General features: G+C 32.5%; 1 protein-coding gene across 1 annotated transcript; it reads right to left on the minus strand.

Moving 5' to 3' along the window:
* Window positions 1–7550: 7550 nt before the first annotated feature.
* On the minus strand, window positions 7551–21310 carry LOC112003366 (ribulose bisphosphate carboxylase/oxygenase activase, chloroplastic). The gene is given in 13 exon segments (XM_024035549.2): window positions 7551–7776; window positions 8422–8486; window positions 8489–8513; window positions 10627–10682; window positions 11415–11521; window positions 13029–13230; window positions 13413–13467; window positions 15269–15330; window positions 16490–16603; window positions 17066–17128; window positions 19402–19411; window positions 20689–20774; window positions 20868–21310. Coding segments are annotated over 13 exon segments (1272 nt in total). The 5' UTR covers window positions 21187–21310; the 3' UTR covers window positions 7551–7668.
* Between the last annotated feature and the right edge of the window lie 2885 nt (window positions 21311–24195).

Consider the following 24195-nt stretch of genomic DNA (forward strand, 5'->3'; position numbering starts at 1 on the left):
AAGGATGCTTTCAAAATTAGCTTCTAAATATTCTAAAACTTGGACTGCAATAGACTTGGCTAGAGAAGGGGGATCAAGTGAGTTTCTCTCTCAAAAAAAAAAAAAAGTGAGTTTCTCTCTTTCTCTCCCTCTATTAAAGTTGTTTGTAGAAGCAGAAGTCTTTAATTAATGGAACCTCTACAATCATGTTCTTAGAACTCATAAAAAATTTTGTTATTGAGAAATTGAGGTTGAAAAAGATTACTTTTATTTTTATTTAAATTCGTAGGATAGTGCATTTGTGAACGATGACTTCAATGGATATGATGGCCTAACTACTTAGATTTGTTTGTGGTTGTCGTGGCTAGTTTAGGCATCATATGACCGTATTTTTAAACATTTGAATGTGTAACGATAATCCCCAAAGTATGTAGAATATCAAAATCAATTGCAAGAATAGTCTCTTGTCACCACCGACAATTATTCAATGAGGATGAGATTCAACCGTAATGTACTTCCCCAAAATTGATGAAAAACCAAATGTGAGTTCTCTGATTTCTCTCATATTATTGTAACACAAAGAAAATCTTTCACTGAAGTATTAGGTTTTAGGCTCGTTGGTCTATAATGTAATATATATGCAAAGATTCTATGTTTAATCTACAATATTATTGATCAGTAAAGCTTATGAGATATCTCATGCTAGTGAGTGGAATAATCTAGCCAAAAATTGAAATACCACTAGTTTAAAAAATAAAAATTATTTTAGTTATACTCGTATATGTACACTCATTAGACAGGTCTAACTAGTTATTTTGTTTTAGTTGGATTCCAAACTGTACATGTGGATAAGAACTTAGTATTGAAGGATTTGAATGACTCGTTGTGAAGGAATTGGATGCCGATGAGCTTAAAAGCTCTTAGGCTCTTGTGTGGATTTCGTTAACTTCAACTAAAGAAAAGTTTCTTCCCAAAAAAAAAAAAAAAAAAAAAAAAAAGTAAAGGAAAGTTTGGTGAGTGGGTGTGGTACTTTCTATACTTTTTTTAAAGTCAGCCATGCTCTGCACCTAATTAAACCAAATAAACATCACTATTGGTATACACATAGAAGGCTATATTTAATTCTTAGTCCTATGTGGCCCATATCTCTTATCCCATCTATCTTTTTCTAATCTTAATGTCTTGTACCATCTTAAAAAAAATAATAAAAAATTAAAAAATCTTAACTCTAAAATAATTATTTCTAAGTTGGTATTGGGCCATGCTTGGGCCTAAAGGAGTGGCCATGTAAGCAATCCATCCTAAAAACTTTAATTCTAAAATTTATTATTAAAAGTATTCATTTCAATTTTCAAGGATTAAAATCGTGTTTTGAAAAAATGATTTTAAGAAAAATTAATTTTTAAAAGAATTTAAAAAGTTGCCATCTTAAATAATATTTATGAAGTTTAGGAAAGGAAAACAAAGTCCATATAATTTTAAGGATTGAAACTATATATTTTACTGAATTGTTATAAGTGCTCTAAGACAAATTTATCAGGTCACTATAACCGACATAGAACTAAATAGTAAATACCAACCTTTAGCCCCTTGTCTTGTTTCCAATGAAAGTTCATGTTAGTTGTATAGTATTATACCTATTCATTTGATCATTATGGTATGACTTAGTACGATATTCATCATTATTCTTGACAAGTTGCATTAAAAATCAGAGGTATTTTAGGCTACCCAAAATTCGTACACCATGATATTCGTACTCCAACAAAACGAGAACTCATAAAAAATAAAATGTGGTACAATGATTGCTAAACATAGAAGCCTCTCACAACCATCACATTTCATTTATACTATCCATCATTTCTATTCTTTCTCGTGTAGTGTACCAACTCTATTTTGGAAATGTGTGTTCTAATTAGTTCAAATGTTCAATTGTAAAGTCTTTAGTGGTTAAATAAAAAATATAAGGTTTAATATTCATTTACACCAAAAATTGATTAGTGTCTTGGTCTAATGATAAAGAGTATGAGAAACAGACATCATATGTTGAAATTCTCTAAAAAACAAAAACTCTATTTTGGAAAGAATTCTTTCATAAAAGAAAGAACAAAATGTAATGTTTTCGGTTTACATATCTGATTAGGTAATTTTCATTCCTCTTATTTAAAAAAAAAAAAAAAAAAGTCTTGAATATTAGGTTCAATGGTTTTTCCTTTTCTTTTTGTGTAGGTGATATTTGAACTCAATTCTATTATTTAAAGACGGATTTTATTACTTTAGCTAATAACTAGAATCCACCATAATTTGTTTATATTGAAACATACAAATAGTTATGAGAAAGGAAATATTACTCTTAAGAGTATCTCCTTTTTTTTTTTTTTTTCTTTTTTTTTTTACCATAAAAACTCCCACAAATATTTAACTTTAAGTAGCCCATTTTAAAACAACCATACCAAATGGACCCATATGGTGGTTGATGAATGACTCAATAAAACACAATTAAGTTAAATAAATATTATAGATTCTAGTTAGCTCAACTGGTAAAGTTTCTAATAGTTCCTGCCTACACAAAAAAACTGATTGATTTTTTTGATTTCATGATAAAAAGTTATCATCAAGAGTGAGTGTCATTGTTCGAAATTCTCTTAAAAAAAAAAAAAAAAACATGGCTGCTCTTTTTCAAAAAAAAAAAAGTTAAATAAATATTTCTTACTTTAATTTGATTTAACTAATGAGAAAGATAAGAAAGTCATACGAAGTTAAATTCTAAGAGAAGACACAATAATACACAAACTCATTCGATCAAATTTGGATTTGAAAGGTACCCTTCTTTTTTGGCCAACCATTGTGAGTGCTCGAATTCTTGTACTCAAGTCAAGGGTCTGTCAAAAGTCTCATCATCCCCTGACTTTTGTTGTTCTCATGAATATCCCGTTGTCTCTAAACCCATGTTGCGTTTTTAAACTTCTTTCAATTTTCCCTGAGAAGGCATTTCTTTCAATTTGCCCTTAAATTTTTAGTTCTGAGTATTCAATCTTCTTAAAGAGTCTTTAAGGAATTGTTAATTTTCTTAAGGCAAAAGTGTGCCAAAAGCATTTCCTCGAAAAAAAAAAAAAAAGTTTGTAGAAATACGTATTCCCGTAAACAAAAATGCAAAAGGGCCTAAAATGTAATCAGCTCTTCCCCAATTATTGAACTTTAGGGATAAGACGTGATGTTGTGCAACAAAAAATAAGGAGGGGGTGAAATAAAGAATATGCTGGAGACAAAGACATGCTTTAATAAAAATAAATAATAATAATAATAATAACAATATAAAACAAATATTCAAGATATATATGCTTTGATGTGAATGGATTTTTGTTGTGACCTTACTCGTGCTTGATGGGATTAATGCTTGTTATAATGGAGAGGAACAAATGTTGATGTGCCCTCTTGTTGAGAAGCAAATTTCTTGTGTGTTTTGCCTTGGTGTGTTTTGACGAGCTTTAGACGCAACCTAAGTTGACGAATGGCCCAACCTAAGTTGACGAATGGTTTGATAGGATATATCATTTATTGTCGTGCTTAAAAAAAAAAAAAAAACGAACTAACTAACTAAACCAAACATATATTCAAGATATATATATATATATTATGTTAGTAGATATTTGTTGTGAACTTTTGATGGTGTGTGTTTTGATGAGTTTTGGACGTAACCTAAGGTGTAGAATGGTTTGATAGAATATGTCATTTATTGACTAGACTCAAAACCGTTACGATTATAATACGTTTTTATTAGTTTAGGACGTAACCATGATGACAGGTGAATAATTGATGAGAATTAGTGCAATAAAGTGAATAAACTATAAATTTTCTGATTTTTATATATTTATTGGTGTAATGCCTATAACAATTAACATCAATTAAAAAAATACAACTTTTAATTTTAATTTTTTATAATTTAATAATTAGAAGAAAAAAGATTTAAATCATAGATGTCTCTATTAAAAATATTTAAAAAGTTTTGGCCAAAAATATATTATACCTTTTGATGTGGCTTTGGAATCATACTATTCTTATCCACAATTTCCTTCAATCTATTCAGCCAAGGATTTTAACCAACCACAACAATAGCGACTGCTAAACCAACAACGATAGAAATTAATTGAATACATGTCAGAGACTCATAGGAGGCTATGTAAGTATTACCCTCATCAACTTTCAGCCAAAAATAAAGAAAAAAGTATTGCTTTCAAGTTCAAAGAAAAGTTGAAATGAATTGGGTGCTCAAATTCTTAATCATAATTAACTTTCCCTATTGGGATTATTCCAGGACTGAATAATGTCAACAGAAAAGAGTGAATAAGGTGTAAAAGTAGGTAGCCCAATATAACAATTGAGAGCATATAATGAAAAAGAGCACCTTAATTTTGGTCAAAACATAGAGTTAGCAAACAATCCTAGCCAATGGTATTGCTTTGAATTATAATGAAACACATGATCAGCCTGAAGAACATCAAGTGGAACCCCCACCAAAGAAGTGCAAGCTTATTCAAGACACAAAATGCCATGATTCTTTCTGTGATCACAAATATAGAATATCTTGCCCACACATATTACATTTATGAAGTAATAAGCATCTTTCTTTATCACACAACCATGCTTTAGTTCAAATCTAATGAGACAAGATAAGATCTATAGTGCTGTTTCTTATTTTATCATTTACAAGCAACTAATCTTTTTTATATATTCTCTTCCACAGTGCTCTTTGCACTGTGCAAGTGACTGAAAAAGTTCACTCATATTAGAACTTTTGAAAGATACATAACGGGTTTAGATGCCATAGTTTGAGTTGGTGAGAGTAGAAAAACAATCCCATGATCAAGTTTAAGCATTGGATTCCACAAAATGTAGACAATCTGGTTTGTCTTTACCACTAAAGATGTTCAAAAGATGAAAAGAATATCACGTAAAGTTGTAAACCCCACCATTCCTCTCTAGAAAAAACTCCCCACGTTAGACATCTAAATGGATGATTAAGAGGGTTACGTCACTCTTGACAACGCAAACAACATGAAATAAATTTGGGTTTTTATTTATTTATTTATATTATTTTTTTAAGAACAGGAAACTGTGCATTTTTTCTTTTACCATCTTGGGAAACTCACTAATTTCAATAGGCATCATGGTATTCATGACTCCCATTTTAAGTGCTTCTATCAATGACCCTATTTGTTCAAGTATCTATCACTTGCAAAAGAGTTAAAAAGGAATGTCTTGTTGGGATGATTTTGGAGAGGATGGAAAAAAAAGAATGGAAAGTAGGAGAGAAAATAGGTGGGAGGGGTGTATGGTTAGAAGGAGAGAAGGGAGAAAAAAGTGGTGGGACTTGGTTATTCTCTCTCTAAGCCCACCAAAACTTAATTTCCCCAAATTTGAGAGAAAATGAAAGAGAAAAGAGGAAAATATGTTTTTGACAAAATTATCCTTCTTAATTTAGAAATAAACTTTTGTCTTATTCGCTTTCTTTTATAAAAAGAACCAAAATTTAAAAAAAAAAGAAAAAAAAAAGAGCCAAAGTTTGAATTTCTCTCCTCCATTATTATAACTTTTAAATTAATTTATACAACTCATTTTAGCTTCATCACGTATTCTAGAAAGTTAACTTAGTGAAGCAAACTACAACAAGATATCAAAAAATAAAATAAAATATAGAAAAGAAGAAGAATATGAAAGATTGAAAAGAATTAAAAACCAACCAAATGGTAACTAAATTCCAAGAGCATACATTACGTAGCCAAATAATGTACATCCAACCAAGTACGAAATAAATAAAAAAGGAACTTTGAATAGAAAAACGTCAATGTGAAAGTGTGAATGCTGGCAGTGATTTATTAGGCTCCATAAACTAACATTGTAGTTTGAATATCAACATCCTATAATTAATGTATTTGTCTGTTCTCTTCCCATTAGGAATTTTGGGGTATTGATTCTCAAAATTGACCTTTGAAGCACACTTGTTATTGTCTTCAACCAATGCATAGTGTGAGGGTAGGGGTTAGAGTCAAACCAAGGTGTCCCTCCCTAGGCCATATTGATATTGTTGCCCCAATTATTGTGAAGAAGATGCAATCGTGCAACTGTCCTCTTTCACCCAGACCTTTCATTTATTTCCTCATTTATGTTACTTCCTAGAAGATTAAAATACTAAAAAAAATGGGAATTCTAAGGGGAGCCACCAGTGTTATGTGGAAGCAGTGGTCATGGTGCAACATCATGGCTGGGCTGGATAATGGGAATGATGGACTGACACCAATAATACTTCTTGTGATTGTACTAAAAACAGATAATTCCAGTGAGATGGTCCCTGTAACATAGTCAAAGTGAGGATCATAAGAGGCTTCAGATGTCATTATCAATTGTTAATTAGCCACTGCAAACTCCAACTATCTAACCTACATTTGGGCCTCAAAACTTTGACTGTTTCAAAATCGTGCTTATACTTTAAAATGTTTAAAAGCTCCCAACCATCGTGTTATAGATGAAAAATGTAAACATAGTAGATGAAATTTATGAAACCGAAGTCACTTTAATGACATGGAGCTTGTGACATGTCATGTATTCCCTTTAAAATATTTAAGAGCTACTATCACACACACTTGATGCGATGATTACTCCACAAGTATAAATATTTGTAGAGTGTGGTTGGCAATGGACAAGGTTTAAGTCTCTAAGAGGGAGTTTCACACACATATACATATAGATTAAACTAGAATAGAATTTCTATTTTGTATAAAAAAAATAAAAAATAAAAAGTTTAAGAGCTCCCAACCATCATGTTATAAATGAAAAATACAAATATGGTAAATGGAATTCATGAAACTAAAGTCACTTCAATGACGTGGAACTTAAGACACGACATAAATTCCATTTGTTATTAGATGATGGTAAGAAGTAAAAACATTTTTGAAAGTATAAGGACGTATAAGGACTAAACTGTTACATTTTAAAGTATAAGAATGATTTTGAAACAAAGATTAAATGTTGAGAACCCAATTCGGAATTTAACCCAAATTTTTAAAAACAAAAAATGAAAATTTTACCTTAAATTTATTTTGGTTTCTCTGAACCACTATAAAATAGTACAGAAGCTTTATCAAAGATTAATTCTTGGCTAGTTTTAAAGGATATCACAGCACTGCGTTCAACCCAAGACCATTACACAGTATACACTTCCAAGGGTCCTTTACAAATTCCTTTTAGAAGGCCAATTTCATCCTTGGCTTCTGAAACTACACAGAGTTCAGCCTGATGCAGAATACCGAAGAAACACTACTGTGACTTCCAACACCATTTTTTATGACACCAATACTTTTAGGATGATATTGCCAGTTTATTTAGGAATGCAATGAGTAGTTCAAATCTGCCAATATGGTTCAGAAAAGCTATAACTAGGTGTTGCGTCATAATTGAATGTAACATGGCCTGCACTGTATAGTGGTAAAATTCAACATTCAATTTGATTACTAATGGGGCCGAAGATGTGGTCTTGCATTTATACAAACCAATAAATCTGTACTAATGGTCGATAATAGAGATGACAACATAATGAATTTTATTAACAGTTCCATTTATGCAAACACAGAAAGCCAATAATATTGGATCCACCTAGTAGTAGTACAACAGAAGACATTCAACAAAGTCTACTTTCTAGTCATCCATGTTCTTCATGTATTCCTTTGAGAGTCTTGTCTCCATTATCAGCTGCTGTTCTTTGAGAAGAGAATACCCTGATTCGAGTAAGGCCTCCACCGTTTGCTGTACAACCACATGCAAAAGCAACTCAATGTAATCCAACTTATCACAAATTTTAGATAAAATCAATTGACATTTGAAGCAAAAAGTAACAATTACGAATTATAACAATGCTAATAATAATAATTATTATTATTACATAAATAGCAGTACAAAGTGGGGAGAGAGAGAAGAAAAAAAAAAAAAAAAAAAAAAATACTTTAAAGGGAAGAAATCAGTAAAACCTTTTCTGACATCATCCTAGTATCAACCAAAACAACTATACCAAGAGGCATTAAGGTAGCCCCTTTTCCTTTCCTACATGCAACTGTTAATATTATGTTTCCAATCTGTGTAACTGCATCGTAGCAGCTTCACATGCATATGGCATGTCTCTCTGGTTTAGAAATCCTCCAGAACCCTCCAAGCATAAGGCTTCACTCCTCTATATAAATTTTTTTTTTCTCAGATCCATTATAGGCTCTAGCATATGTATGCTGTCTTTTAATCTTCAGTTTGACAGAACAGAATGAACTCATAGCTCAATAATCCAAACCAATAATAAACTGATCAACTACAACTTTTCAATAATAAAAGGATTGCAAAATTTTTATTAAAAAAAAAGGCTGATTTCAAAAGCCAGTAATACAGTTGTGATTGATTGCTTACCTTTGGTGGAGTGAATACAGGAAGTTTTTCATTCTTTTTTCTTCTGAGAAGTTTGTCCCCGATTTTTGAACGCCTCCAATTTCATCAATCCACTAAAATGTAAAGAAAATAATAAAAAATGGGCATAACTTGTTAACACCAACTTTCACAAAATAAACAAATAAATAAAAGAAAGCATTTCTGGGAAATTCATATTTAAACCATTAAAAATGGACTACATTATATGATGGCAAAAGTTCTCACATGATAGCAGGAAACATCAAAATTCTTACCTGGTTGAAGTATCAACAGGGATACACAACACCCCACTTATATAGGGTGGACCCCAAAAGTGAGGATGCACCCTATGTGAATGGGGTGTTGTATATCCCGGTGATACAGAATAACACCTCCCTTAAATCCCTCACCACCCCCCCCCCCCAACTGACTTTCCCNAACAGTCATGTGGCTCTGGTTACCAGAACTTTTTGAAGAAGTTTTATATAACTTTATGATATCATCATTTACCACTGATAATATCCTGAAGATGAAAGCTCAGTGGCATTTCAACAAAAAAAAATCATTAAACCAATTGAAACAATCATTCCCAGTATTTTTAATTCATTCACGAGACATCCGTAAGTCTTATTTCTTACACAGTACAATTTCACTTGTAACACAGGTAGGGCAAGAGGTAGCATTTGCAATATCTAAACATATTGGGACCTACAGTAACATGATTGTGACAACTACTATTATGGTTGCATGTACCTAAGAAGACAAGAGATATAAGTTCCATTCTATCATCAAAACCCTTTTCTGACATCATCCTAGTATCAACCAAAACAACTATACCAAGAGGCATTAAGGTAGCCCCCCCCCCCCCCCCCCCCCCCCCAACTGACTTTCCCCCTCCCTTTCCTTTATTTCTAAAGGCGTTCTAGTCAATGGTGAATAGTGAAAAGTAATAGTTGATCATTAAAACCATAAATCATGACCCATAATTATCCAACATGAGTTTCATTTCATTCGGGAGGGCAAGTCAAACTTTAAGATCCAACAGAGCATGTAGAGTAGGTAATCCCAAAAAGAAGTTTATTTAAAAGATAAGACCTAAAATGAGTGTCTTTCTACATGTATCTGTATTGTATATTCTTCTGTGAGCACATCGTCACTGATGAACAAATTAATGCGTCATGGCATGTCACTTCCAGATTTAGCTAACAACTAGCTCAAATTTCCAATCACATCTGTTTAAGTCATAATTAAGCATATCAACCCGATAGACCTAGATTATCATGCTAGCTTCAGAAGCATTAATATACCTACATGAAAATTGAAAAGCACTAATTCTGAACTGACTTTACCAACTTAATATCTACAATATATTTTGATAAATCAAGACCCTTCAATTGAAAATCCCAACCAATATGACTTTATATAAAAGTATTTCCTCCTGATCAGTCTGTCAGAACAATGTCATTCACATGTAGCAGAAAAATGGACAAAATAGTGAAAAATATTTCCAAATAGGCTCATTATATAGTTGAAGAGGTTTGAGTTTGATAAAAGATGTTAATATGACAGAATATGATCCTTATCCAGCCCATTTTCTGGGATCCTATAAAAATTATAATTATAAAAAAAATTAATGTTTTAGAAGCAGTAACAACTTAAAGGTGGTGGCCTAAATATAAGCAAATTAAACTGATCCTGTTGAAAATATACCAAACACTACAGGACTTTCTTCAAGTGAGAGATTGGTGACATCAAGCAAAAGACAAACATTACTACTAGTGACTGAAAGCTATATATTGATAACTGTAGGGCAATCATACGTACTTGCCAGGTGTCTGACCAAAATGAAATTAACATGGAGCGCACCTCTCAAACTCCTTTCTCTTCATAAAGTCTCTCATTTTATTTTATTTTTTTTCACCACATTTTAATTCTCATAAATTATATGTCAACAATAAGACATTTGTATATACAGAGTAAAGTAGTGTCTAACTACATTCCAAATAGAGAATAGTTCCATTTTCACAGAAATTCAACTGAATTCAATAGGTCTAAAGGCTATTGAATTTTAAAATCTTGTGCAAGAAGTCATATAAAACAACAAGCACACACACACACACACACACACACACACAAAAAGAGAGAGAGAAAAAAAAATCAAAATGGGTCAAGAAAGTCCCTCACAATTTCAATCAGGATGTAACATACCTTAGAGATTGACCTATCATATGTTCGAGACCTAAGAGCTCCATAAAAGTCCAAAGCTGCCCAATCACCAAAGCAAATACATAAATTAATATAACTACAATAAAAATAATGAAATCATACATTTTTACTCCTGTTCAGCAAGCAAGGAACCCACAAGACATATGTACAAATTTAAATTTTAACTTTTTATCAATGAGAGAACAATAAAAGGGCCTCAAATATGCGTGCAAACACTAAAGTTCAAGAAGTGTAAAATAGCCTAAACACAACAGCAGCAGCATATAAATATATATAAAGGAGTGATCCAAATACTTGAGTGAAGAAATTGCTTAGGCCCTATGTTCATTTGATTAAGTGCACATTTAATTACATAAGGAAACATAACACCGTTAGATATCCTTAGCTAACTTTATCTCTTCATATAAATATCATAACAAAACAATGTGATAGAACATACACTCATGCGACAAAAACCATCAAAACTACCACAAAGAAACCTTAAAAGTAGATAAAATGGTAAAATGAAAAAGAATAAAATATTCAAATTTGACAAGAACCCACAACTTAATGTTTCATGTGAAGAATCACAGTAATGGTGAAATGATAATATGATATTCACCATAATGTAAAGAAACTATGCAAGCCGATTGCCTATATTGGTAAGATACCATAATAGCATTCAAGCTAATTGTTACAGGATTACCTTCAAAATTCCCATGACTTCTAGCACTATAAAACATCCACAGAAGTAAACTATCCAGAAAGGACATGAAAAACAGACTAATTACCTTGATTAGGAAATTCGTCCACAATTCTTACAACATCATCCTTAGGAATTCCATCTTTCTCGTACATCCGGTGAACAATGTTCACAATATCTTCGCGGTTAGGCTGCCTGTTTCACAAAAAATATGTCAGAGAAGGGTTAGGTAACATAGTTCCATACTTCCATGATAAACAGAGTTCTAAATTTACAACTACATTGACAGTAGTCAATAAAACTTGATTAAAAATAAACTGAACATAGTAATTTATAACATCACTTAAGTATAACAACAGCAAAGAGGGCATTTTGGTCACTTTCTTGGCAATTTGCAGTCACCAAAAGTAGGTAAATGAAGGGATTAAAAATAGAGGCTGGAAAAGATTGAATGTCAAATTGGATTACAGTTACATGATATTCTGAGGCAGCAAGGTTTTCTTACTATTTTTTGAAAAAAAAAGGGGGGGGGGGTTGGAAATGCAAAAACGCCCCCCTAATTTTAAGTCAAAATCAAATTGACCCTCTGATGTTCTAATTTGAAATTTAAAATCCTTAGAATTAAGGAAATTTTTAAATTAGTCCTCGTCTCACTTCCATAAGCACAATAGACAAAAAATGTTATGACACGTGGGCTTTAGTTGGCTCAACTAATAAGTCTCATGTCTTTGCATAAGGAACCTGAGTTTGAAGCCTGCTTACTCCAAAAACTAATTGGCGTCTTGGCCTAATGATAAAAAGCAATCATCATGGAGTGGACGCCATGAGTTCAAATTCTATAGTAATTATAAATAAATAAATAAAAACAAAAAAGAAAATGTTCACATTTCACCCTCAGCCCCATTCCAAGATTCATATCCACCATTATCTTATCACCAAATATCACTGCTCTAATTCACCACAATTCTGAAAGCCACACCAACACAGTTCACCTTCAACTCTTCAAGCACACTTCAATACCTCAAATTTGAATACAAGATACATCATACCAAAGCTCAAAACCATCTAAGCCTCACAACACAACACTACCAGCATATCAACAATGACAGCAAACTTAAACTGAATCAAACACCCACCCACACACACACACAGACGCACATTGATCCATGCATAGCACCATAAAAAGCTGTAAAAATCCAAAACAGCCGCCAATCCACCTCACAACACCACCATCAAAGTTCCCAAGCTTCCACCCAATCAAACCCATCGCTGCCATGAACAAGACCCATGAACCAGCTAAAACTGGCAGAAGTTGCCATCTCCCCTTTAAACCAAAACCCATTTGCCCGAAGCATGCAATACCACTACAAGAACTAACATAGGAGAAATTGAGGAATTTGTTGATACGTTCGGTTTTTACCGGATAAAAAGCTCGTTCATGTTTATTTGTTTATAAACAAGCCATGCTCAAGCCTTAGTTTTAAGCTTGTTTAATAAATGATCCTACCCCCCCCCCCCCCCCCCCCCAAAAAAAAAAATTAATTGACAAAATCTGGACATTTCCCAAATTGATTTGCTTCATGTTTTAACATGCTAGTCATCAATAAATGTCCTTCCAATCGTAGGTAGCTAATATAATTTATTTTAAAACAAACTAGTAAATTAAAAAACATAGTACCACTTCAAAAAATAATCACAATACCAGTAGAACTTTTCCATCCTTCCATCACGAATCAAGGGTGCATATATAGTTGAAAAATCATTCCCTGTGAAAATGATGGGAATTCTATTTGTGAAATCTGATTCCCGCCAATCTTGCCCAACACTCACTCTTGTAGGATTATCTGCTAGATTCATTAGAGTTCCAACAACAATTTGATTGTTGACTGTCATTTGAGTGTTTCCTAGATAAGAACAGAAACAGACTTTCACTATAGTGATATAAGTTTTCAAAGCTCCAAGACAAGAACTGATAAAAAATGTAAAGGAAAATTGGAGTTGGAATATTCAAAGACTATTATATGATTTCCCTTTTTTCCCAAATATTTCAATTATGATTTTCTAGTCCAATCAAACAGTAGCCCACCAAATCTACCGAGGCCAGCATCAATATCGTTGATCATCAAGCAGCTCATCTTGCCCTGCAGAGTCAGGAAAATGAAACTAAACTACAACGATAACTTTGAGAAGACCAGAACAAAGCATGAAAAACATCCATCAGTGTATCGACATGAATAAAGAAGTGGATCACGACTGCATCTAGGCATTGAATGCATTAGATTGTATAAGCAAATTAATGGAACACAACAAAAGAGGAAAACTATATATACTGGAACATATTTTTGACAAGGATAGCAAAAACCCAACTTTACATTTCATACCTCAGGCAGAGGACAACTAGACTTAAAGTACATGATGTCAATGATCAAATGATTAAAGAGCACTAATAACGGAACAACGTAAAAGTAAATGATCCACAGTCTCTTCATCCCTTTGGACAAGTAGGACCATCCACTAAAAAACATTTTACACTTCACCAATTCTCAATAGTCAGAATACAACTCAAAGCTGCAGTATACACAAAGAAAGAAACTTTACTAGGGTTTCTCATACATCTCTAATGATTTTTCCTTAATAATATGTTTTGAGCTTAAACATAAGAGTCCTACTTAGTTCCTACGTGTTACACTGTCTCAACAACATACCCTTGTACAGCATGTAAAAGAAAAAAGAGTGTTAATTGATTCAACCCTCTAGCACACCAGCCAAGCAAGTCTAAAGTTGCAGCAAACCATCCCATACAAAAGCCACAGTTGCTCTCTTACAAGAAGAAATAGGATTTAAATCAAGGGAACTATTGCATCTCACCTCACCACACCACACATCCACACCTCCCTCCCCCCCAGCCCCTCCCCTTCCCCCTCCCCCCAACACCCCCCCCCCCCCCCCCCCCCCCCCCAAAAAAAACAAAAAAGGCAGCAGTTTAGCCCCATCTCCAGCCTTAAAAAGTCATTGGAAACTCCCACTTGTTCCTATTCCTTTAGCCCATCATCTAGGAGTCCACCTCCCTTACTTTTTTCTATACTTCAGACTTACCACCCTTCTCCCTAAACTACCCCTGTCCATGGCAATCCACTGATGCCATTTACCTAACAAAGCACGAAAGAAACCATGTAAACTCCTAGCAGCCAAACATCCCTGTAAGTTATGAATTTATTCAATCTATATTAATCCAAACTTATTTTCATTCAATTTAACTATAAGAAATTGTCATTATGATGAATCATAGTCTAGTCTTTTTTCTTTTCTTTTTTGAGAAATCATAGTATAATAATTATAGCTACAAAATGTATTATTTTTTAATGATGTTATTAATGGATAATGATAAGTGTGAATTACCAGATTTTTCTAGTCCTATTTTTTAATATTTCAAACAAATGCATCATTAAGATTGGAATTCAACAAGAACCAGAGAAGGAATGGAAGGCATGCTAGCTTTTTTCAGTCTTGAGATGAGTTTCCCCTAGTTACACCTAACACTCTCATTTCTCCCTTGATACTTTTCTCCATTTTTTCCCACTATTTTTCTTAATATTCTGAATTAACTCTCAGTAGCAAGGCCCAAAAGGGAAAGGATCGCCGCCAATAGAATCCTCCAATCCCCTCCTATTTTTAGCCTGATGTGTGAAACATGGTATTATTTAATTTTTGAATGCCACGTGTCTTAGATTTAAATAAAAATTGGAGGAATTGGAAGGGATCTTATCCCGGCCCATTATGCTCTAAACGAATAAAGGAGGTGAATGCATTTGGACATCACAAAATCACAATAAGAAAACAAGAAATGCAAGTATTGAACAATAGATCACATCAAACAACACTATTCAGCTTCATGGCCCTAGACATACATATATCAACAGTGAAAGTGGCAAAGCTTCTAACTTGGTTCTGGACCACTTGAGAAGCCGTTCTATAGCGTTCACGAATCAGTCTTCCTGGTTCTCCTGTTAATTGAAAATAAATTTCAAACAGAGTTAATTTATGATTAACATTAAATTTTTTTATAACAAAAAAAAAGTTAAAATATTCTCTCTCACAGAATACAACAGCTCAATATTTGTTACCTAGAGGACAAATCGTAGGAATTTGCAAGAGAAATGTATAAACACCACTTATTGTTCAAAACTATCAAAATATAGAACCATTCATTTAAGTAAAAGGAAATACATATGAAATCATTTTCAAACCTTAAAACTAACCCACAGCTAAAAATTGCCTAGTTAATTTTTGAAGGAAACACCAATAATAAAAGCATGATGACTTTACATGTGACAAACACATTTCATTTTTTCTTTTTGTTTTCTTTTTTCCCTCTTCTTTTAGCTTCAAAAGAAGGCCAGCAACAAATAATACATATACATATATGTATCTATATTCATATGAGATAAAGAATGACAATGCATCACCTTATCATGATTGATATGATACCATCCATTGTTATATATGGGAAGACTATTTATGGATCCAATCAAATCAAATAGATCAACAGATTACAAATCCAAGAATTAAAAGTACAGTTTACACATATTATCAAAAAAGTACTTATATATGGATGGGTGGACCAAATGAATGATATCTTAGAATGATAAATAATATAAAATTTATGAGTCAATGGAATTTTTTTATATATTATGGAAGACTATATTTATCCCATCCAAATTAAATAGATCTACAGATAATAAAGCCAAGAACTACAAAATTCAATTTTTATGAATTGGTGGACAAAATGAGTGATATCTTTGAACAATAAATAATATCTAAAGTATAGCTCAATGACATTCTTCCAACATTGAAGGAGGGTGGTGGATGTAGATATTATGGCACTGTTCAAATAATTCCCTAAAACATGTATATTCAAAAAATCTCTGAACGCTTCCTTTATTGCATTAATCACTAAAAGGTTCATCTCAGAAGCTGCCTTTATTGCATTCTTCCACCTAGCAAAGTTTATCCCATTTATCTACACATATATTCTTATAAGCGTTTGTTATAAATCAAACTCAGAAACTACCCTACCCAACCCAACCTTAGCGTAACCCTTGGCCACTTGAGCTGCATCTAAGGTAGTGACATGAAAAAACAAGTGTAAGAAACCCATCATACCAGCTCTTTCAGATTCCAGCTCTCCAGCAGACATAATTATGGGTTCAATTCCCATGGCTTGGAATACAAGTTCAGTCTGAAATGATTTCCCTTGCCCTTTTCCACCCCAAATACCTGTACCATATTTCCAAAAAAAAAAAAAAAAGGATGTACCATAAAACAATGCAAGTGTAAGAGCATAATTTTTCCCCCTCTTTTAACATGCTAAGCAATCTCAAATTAATATCACAAACGTATGGTGTAAAATAGAACTCCTCTTATCATACTAAAACTCCAAACATTAAAAAGTTTCTTGACTATAATGGTATAAAAGGCATGCAAAAATTGTCTTAAAAAAAGGCATGCAAAAGTTAGACAGCATAACAAATGGCCTAAAAGTAATTAATAGAAGTATGAATGAGCTTGCCGGCAAAACATTATTGGTCTTTACATTTTAAGAAGAGAGAAAAATGATAACAAAGAGCACTTGCAATAGGAAGCACCCATAAATGAATTTTATAAAATAATTATTTACCAAACTTTTTTTTCTCCTTGATGGAAACTATCACAAACTAGTGAAAAAATCGATGTACTTACCAAGGATCAAAGGAATCTTGATATTGAGAAGATGAGCAATGTAGTTCTTGACAATGTGTGTTACTGCATCAACAGCAAAACATATACAAAAGAACATAAGTCTCAATGTATCTAAATAAAATGATTTGATAAGCTGCATAAGCAGAAGAGACTATAAAAATAAAACAAGTTTGTAATCCTACCATGAAAACACAATAATTAGACACATACACTTGACAGGTTAGCACCAAATGAAAATGAAAAGGCCCAAAAGTTAACATCTTGGACTTGAGAACTTAATGCTAGAGTTGATAATTTGGGATAAACACAAGGTATCAAAACTACTACCAAAAATCTAGGCATAAGGGCACATCTAGATATTAATATCTTTGTGAGCTCATAATATATAACATCCATGCTTGTCTCTATTGGTTTCATTATTTTAAAAAACTATTAACTAAGAATTTAAACCAAAAAACACCATGTGAAACAGCAGGTCTCTTGACCAAATACAGTCATTGCTCTCCCTCCAAGTAGTCCACATAATACAGAAAGGAGTAGGCCCAAATCTCACCACGGTCATGATAATGGGATTTCCCTTTCCCACTTGCAAACACTTCAATCAGAGTCCAACCATCACCCAATGCATCCCAAATAAAGACAAAGTTAATAATTAAAACTCTCTGGCCATGACACAATGCAGACTCTTCCCTCTTTAATTTTCAAAATATCAATAGTCAGAATCTTGCCCAAAGCAGCTCCCCATCCAAAAAGGCTACTTTACGCTGCATACCAAATATTCCTTTATGGAATTCAACCACTGAAGAGCTTCAAGAGTCTCATAAAATGAAGAAAGCTCAAAACCACATTTCTTACATAGCCTCCAACACATTCTATCTTCATAATTCACTTGCTAGAAGATTAAAGTGCAGTGAATCCAAAAAAAGGTGTCAATTGCATCTAACTCCCAATCTTGTGAAGGTCTCGCAAATCTAATATTACAACGTAGAGCTCCTTCACAAATCTTACAATGGAATTTTAATTAGGACATTAAACATGTTTAAAGTATATTTTTTTTGCTGAATAACATGTTTAAAGTATATGAAAATGAAAGTTATAAGTCCCAAAATGAGTGTCATACATGGGTCAACATTGAGTGTCATACATGGGTCAACATTGAGTGTCATGTCCTCAAGAGTTTAAAATACAAGTTATAGAAAATGACAAAGATTAAGTACAATTGTACCAATTATGTACATTCACCAAACTGTCGGCCATTCCATCATAAAAGTAATTCCAGACTGTATCCATTAACACTACCTCTTAAAATCAAGAACACCAAAACATACATATTTCAACTTTGTAGACATCTGTGAATGAGGAATACAAGAGACTACATCAATTTTGCATAGTACCAAAGCTCTAGTTAGCCCATTTGATCAAAAATATTTCTTTACCTATAGAAGATTTTGTTAACAAAAAACTTAGTTAGCATGGTCTGTCTAGGACATTGCAGATTGCTAATCATGAATGGAGTTGATCCATGCCATTCCATTTTATTATGCTTGAAATGCTAAAGCAGGTTAAGGAACTAAAATCAACTTGGTTGATATACTAATTGTTAATGTGAAGGACAAATAACTTTTGGCAATGTAGGAAATACCATTAGTCAATAACTTTTTACCATAAACAGAGCCCCAAGAAACAGAGTTTGTTAGTAGATACCTTAAACTTAAGGCAATTCATGGTCTTTATAGAGTAGGTTGTAAAAGATATGGCATTTAAATGGAAACGTCCATTTAACCATTTAGATTTATAAAGGAAAAGAAAGACAATCACACCATTGAACTAGGATTAGAAGTGCTGCATCAAAAAAAAATAAAAACATCAAATAAATAGTAAGGAAATTTTAACTAGGATGGGAGCAAACACAAACATTGATTATATCTGAATGAATGGTTAACATGAAATATTTTCCATACATTAATTACCAATGCAGTGGATGGAGTATTTCACAAAGCACTTATAGATAAAATTCATGTATAGTCATAATGTTTCACATAAACCATAAAGTATATATCTTGCCTACAAAAAGAAGAACAATGCCAAACATCAAATAGGAAATTTCACTCTAAACACCCTTCCCAATTTATTATACAGAAAATTTATATATATATATATATATAGAGAGAGAGAGAGAGAGAGTAGATAGACAGTGACATGACTGTTAACAATCATAGAAAATGCATCTAGCGTGGGAACTGACTAGAGTTTAGTTGTTTTTACCAAATTTCCTTACAGCTTTAACATGATTCATCACAGTTTTTTTTAGCTTTGCCCAGTTTCATAGAACTTACCAACTTTATCCTGTCAAAAGAAAAGCAAATGAAAAAACTTAAAAACATAACGTATGTCATAATTGGTAAGATACAGGGAATCAAATCAAAATATATTGAGAAAAGGAAAAGAAACGTAAAAGGAAAATGCAGTAGCCTCAACAAAATAGGTAACAAAATTAACACATCCAATCTCCAAAGCAACAATTGACAATAAATTCAGAAATTTAAAGATGTACAACATAGACTAACAAGAAAAAATGTTTGGTAGATAACTTACTGAGGGGTACTCAACATACATAAGCAGATATACATTTTGTTTTTTTTTACAAATTATGTAGAGTATTTGATGAAATTGACTAACTTATGATAGCATATTATGTAGACTCAACAAATAGAAAAGAAAACTGAACAAAGAGAATCAAAAAGCCCTCATTCCATCTAAAATTATGAGAGAGATGCCAATGAGCTCTAGCTTAAATGGCACTTCCTCCCCCCACAAGAGTAGGTGGAAGGTGAGTAACATGACATGTTGAATCAAACAACACCATGAAGGCATTGCACTAAATTTTGAAAATGAAAAAAAGTTTCTATAGGGATCTCAACCCCTCAAAACTACACTATTGTCTTCCCAATTACTTTCCCAAAATCGTAAAGTAAACAGTGAGATTCTTCAGAGAAATCACCAGCATATGTTAGAAAGCTAACATGCACCAAGAGAATACCATGTGCCCCTACCTTACATGATCTCTAAATTTTTTCTTAAAAGCTAAAATATTGCTTATATCCCTGATGTTTGCATGAATTATCTTTTCCATCCCTAAACTGTAAAAAGATTCGTTTTTTACCAAAACTTTTTAAAGAGCTTTTTTTTTCATTAATAGCTTCAAAAAAAAAAAAAAAAACAGGGGATGAAAAAATCAAATAGGAAATTTTCCAGTAGTTTAGGGATTAAAAAAGATCGTTTTTAAAGTTGAAGGGTAAAAAAGTATAACATTTTCAATTGCTTAAAATACAAAAAATGAATTTCTTAAAGTTTAGAAATGAAAAAGGATATTTTAGCCTCTTTTTTTAAAAAAATTTATTATTACATTGCTATACCCGCGACACCTTTACAACAAATCCTAAATGATAAGTTGATACTGATTCTAATTTGAACTAACACTAAAATTACTTTTTTTACCTTTGTCGTGTACATAGCATTTCTCAAATAATAATCAGAGAGAGCGAGAATAACTCATGCCAGTTGATAAGTAGAACTACACCAATTCAAATTGACTATGAAAAAGGAAATGAAATATAATTTACCAAGAAAATAGGAGCAATGTAGTAATCGCCTTGAAGGTACTCAAACGACCTCGTCACTTTCTGACGATAATCAAACACAATATCCGCTGCCAAAGAAAAAAAGAATCGAAAACAATTAGTGAGTAACCAAACAAGGCGTTAATTAAGAACAAAGGAGGTGGAAATTTGAATACACATACAGTCACGGCCGAGAAATTTTCCGGCGAAGAGGTCGTCGATGACGCCAGCCCTAGCGCCGACGGCGATGTTCATGTTATCAGCCTCTTTGCCGAGTCTGTAGAGATAGTCATTCCCTTCGGAGTCTTTGGCTTCCCACGACGACTGGTCGGAGAGTACTTTCTTTGGAGGAGGAGGAGGATCGGTACGACTGTCGTTTCCGGGAGAAGAGGAGCTTGAGCAGCGGAGGAGAGAGAGTTTTCTGGCGGTGGTGAGAGGAAGAGGAGGAGGGAAAAGCGGAGAGAAATGGAGGGGAATTTGAAAGGAAGAGGAAAGAGCCATTGTTGGGAAAGAATGGATTGTGGTTATCGGTTAGGAATGAATGAGAGGAAAGTAGTTGGAATTGGCGCCACGTATGTAATTATGTATGATCGGGTCTTTTAACCCGACCGACCCGGCCTTTTTGGTTGAAGAATGAAGAGGAACGGGCAAAAACAAATAAACAAAAATAGTTTTTACCTGAATTTAAAATGTAGAAACACATTTAAAGTCTTAAGTTAACGCAATTATGTGGTGTATATGTGTTAAAATGGATACCTGTTATCGATGGTTAGCTTACCATTTTGAGCACTTGATAATTAATGTATAATAAGGCTACAGTTCCTTTTGAAATAAATAAAATAGGGGCTCTCCAATTTTTACAAGGAAAAAATTTAACCTCATTCTCTCTTCTGCATGCGTGTGTGTGTGTGTTTTTTTTATACATCTTTTAAGTATCCTAATAGACCAGTCATGGCTCTCGTGTCTACCCCCACACCACGCCACACCCCTCAAATTATGTTTATATATTGCGGGCTAACGAGCCTAGCAGACGGTTTAGCCTTGCAAGTGTTGAGGGGCAAAAACATAAAAAATAAAAATATTAAAATATTAAATATTGTAGTAGAAAGGAATTGAAAATAAAATAAAAATACAACCTAAAAATATTTAAATACTATAGCTAAACATATGATCTATTTTTAGATAACGGATCTACAAATCTTAGTGTACGTAGAATTGTAGCCACAAATAGTGCGGGTTACATGCTAGCTTGTTTTATTGAAGAGATGTCCAAAATTACCATGTTGATTTTGCCAAATGGTATGTAATCTAACTTAATATTATAAATTTCATTCTTAATTTTTTTTTTTTCACAAGTGTGCATGCTAGGTGTTTGATGAATTGTCTTTTAGGCATTTTCTCACTCATTTGAACTCTGATGAGTACTAAATTTTGGGGGTTTTCGTGTTTCTTCATTAGAAACATGTTTGGTTTATTGGTTGTGTATTTTACACACCTTGTATCATATGTGCATTTCTCATGCATTGTTCATGCATTGCACATAGTCACCTCATGCACACATCTTTGCTACCCTTGCCAAGCCTTGGTCTATAACTTGTTTCCTCATCTCCTTAGCATGTCATGTTTACTTTATGCTTTGTAGTATTGTGTTTTTAAGTTGTTTTGTTTTTTGTTTGAGCTTCATTTTCTCATTTATCTTGTACCCTCATGCATTATTATCCTTGTTCATATCTTCATTTTTTTTTTCCTCATTCTTCTTGACCCTTTTATTTATTTATGTCAAAAAGGATGAGAGTATACTAGAGAGTATACTAAAGAGTCTATTGGACTCATGCACATTCGTAGGGGGAGAAATTTCATAGGGGAGATGCATATTCCAAGGGAGAGAAAACATATTTTACAAGCAAACCTTGTTTTGTTTGTTTTACATTATGTTTGTTTTCTTGTTATCTTTATAGTGCTTTGAGCTTCTATCAGTACCTATGCTTTGTTGTTCTCATCACATCGTGTTTATGTGTTGGACATGCATATATTCTTCATGCCTTGTGCTTTATTGATTGCTTATTCGGATGAACATTTGCATTGCTATATGATCATTGTAGTTATTTCCATATGACTGTCATGTATTTGATCAAGTTGCTCATATGTTTCACATGATATTTACTTTATCGCATTTTATTAGTTACTTTATATTTGCCCTTTATTACTTGCTTTACCTTGAGGGTCTAATGTGTTTTGTACAAGTGCCAATTTACAGGTATATATATATTCCAAGTTCTAGTAAACAATTCATAATTTTGTTATCGGATTTTTAGTTCTTTAACATACATATAGAATGAAATTTTGTAGCACTCTTGTGTCATAAGTACTTGTAATTGGAAAATGGCGTTGGATGCTTATGATAGGATCAATGCTAGTGTTTCTCCAATCATTTATATATTTAAAGAAAAAATTGAGAGAAAATTTATTTAATTTCTAAATTGGATTTAAAGTAAGGTCCAATTTTGCAGTATATGTCAAATTTTTAATTTTTAATTTTTGTGACAAGTTAATTCATTGAAAAAAAAAATTGAAGAGTCCAATATTAAATGGACCATATAAAAAAAAAAAAAAAAAACAATCATACACCTATTGTACCCTTTTTTTTTTGGGTATAAATACCTATGATCTAAACCACCTTAAGGTTGATCTTGGGATAATATGTTACATTTATGCACTATGTAATATGCTAGAAGCACTATGTGGGCAATTGATAAGTTTCGTTTTATTACCCAAAAAAATTATAAATATTTGCAATTGACCAAATTCTAAGTACATATAGGTTATTTAGGATCAAAACATCTCCTTGAAATTGTATGATAAAATATTTTTTAAGAGTGCTCACACAAAGTTGCATTAAATTATCATGGTTTAAGTTAAATTTTGTACTAGAAAGAGATTTAAAATAAAAAATACAGCCAAAAAATATTAAAATACTATAGCTAAACATATGATCTACAATTTATTTTAGATAACGGATCTACAAATCTTAGTCTATGTAGAATTGTAGCCGCACATAGTGCCAATTATATGCTAGTATGTTTTATGAAGAGATATCCAAAATTACCGTGTTGATTTTGCAAAATGGTATGTAATCTAACTTAATATCATCCATTTCATTCTTAGTTTTTTATTTATTTATTTTTTAGCAAATGAAACTTCTTTTCTAAACCAACACAAGTGAAACTTCTAATACAAAATACTACATGTCGTCAATTAAAATTAGATAGTTTTTTTTTTTTTTTTTTTTGATATAAAATAGAATTTATTAAAATTCAATAGTTTTTTTTTTTTTTTTGATATAAAATAGAATTTCTATTTTAGCATAATTTAAGTGTATACGTGTGTGTGAAGCTCCTTCCTAGAGACTTGAACCCCAGCCCTTACCCCCCACACCCCACAAGTACTTTAACTTATAGAGTGACTATCACACCAAGAGTGTGCGGTGGTTAAAATTCGATAGTTACTAAT

This window comes from Quercus suber, unplaced genomic scaffold (assembly GCF_002906115.3).
Source record: "Quercus suber isolate HL8 unplaced genomic scaffold, Cork oak 2.0 scaffold_755, whole genome shotgun sequence".
NCBI lineage: Eukaryota > Viridiplantae > Streptophyta > Magnoliopsida > Fagales > Fagaceae > Quercus > Quercus suber.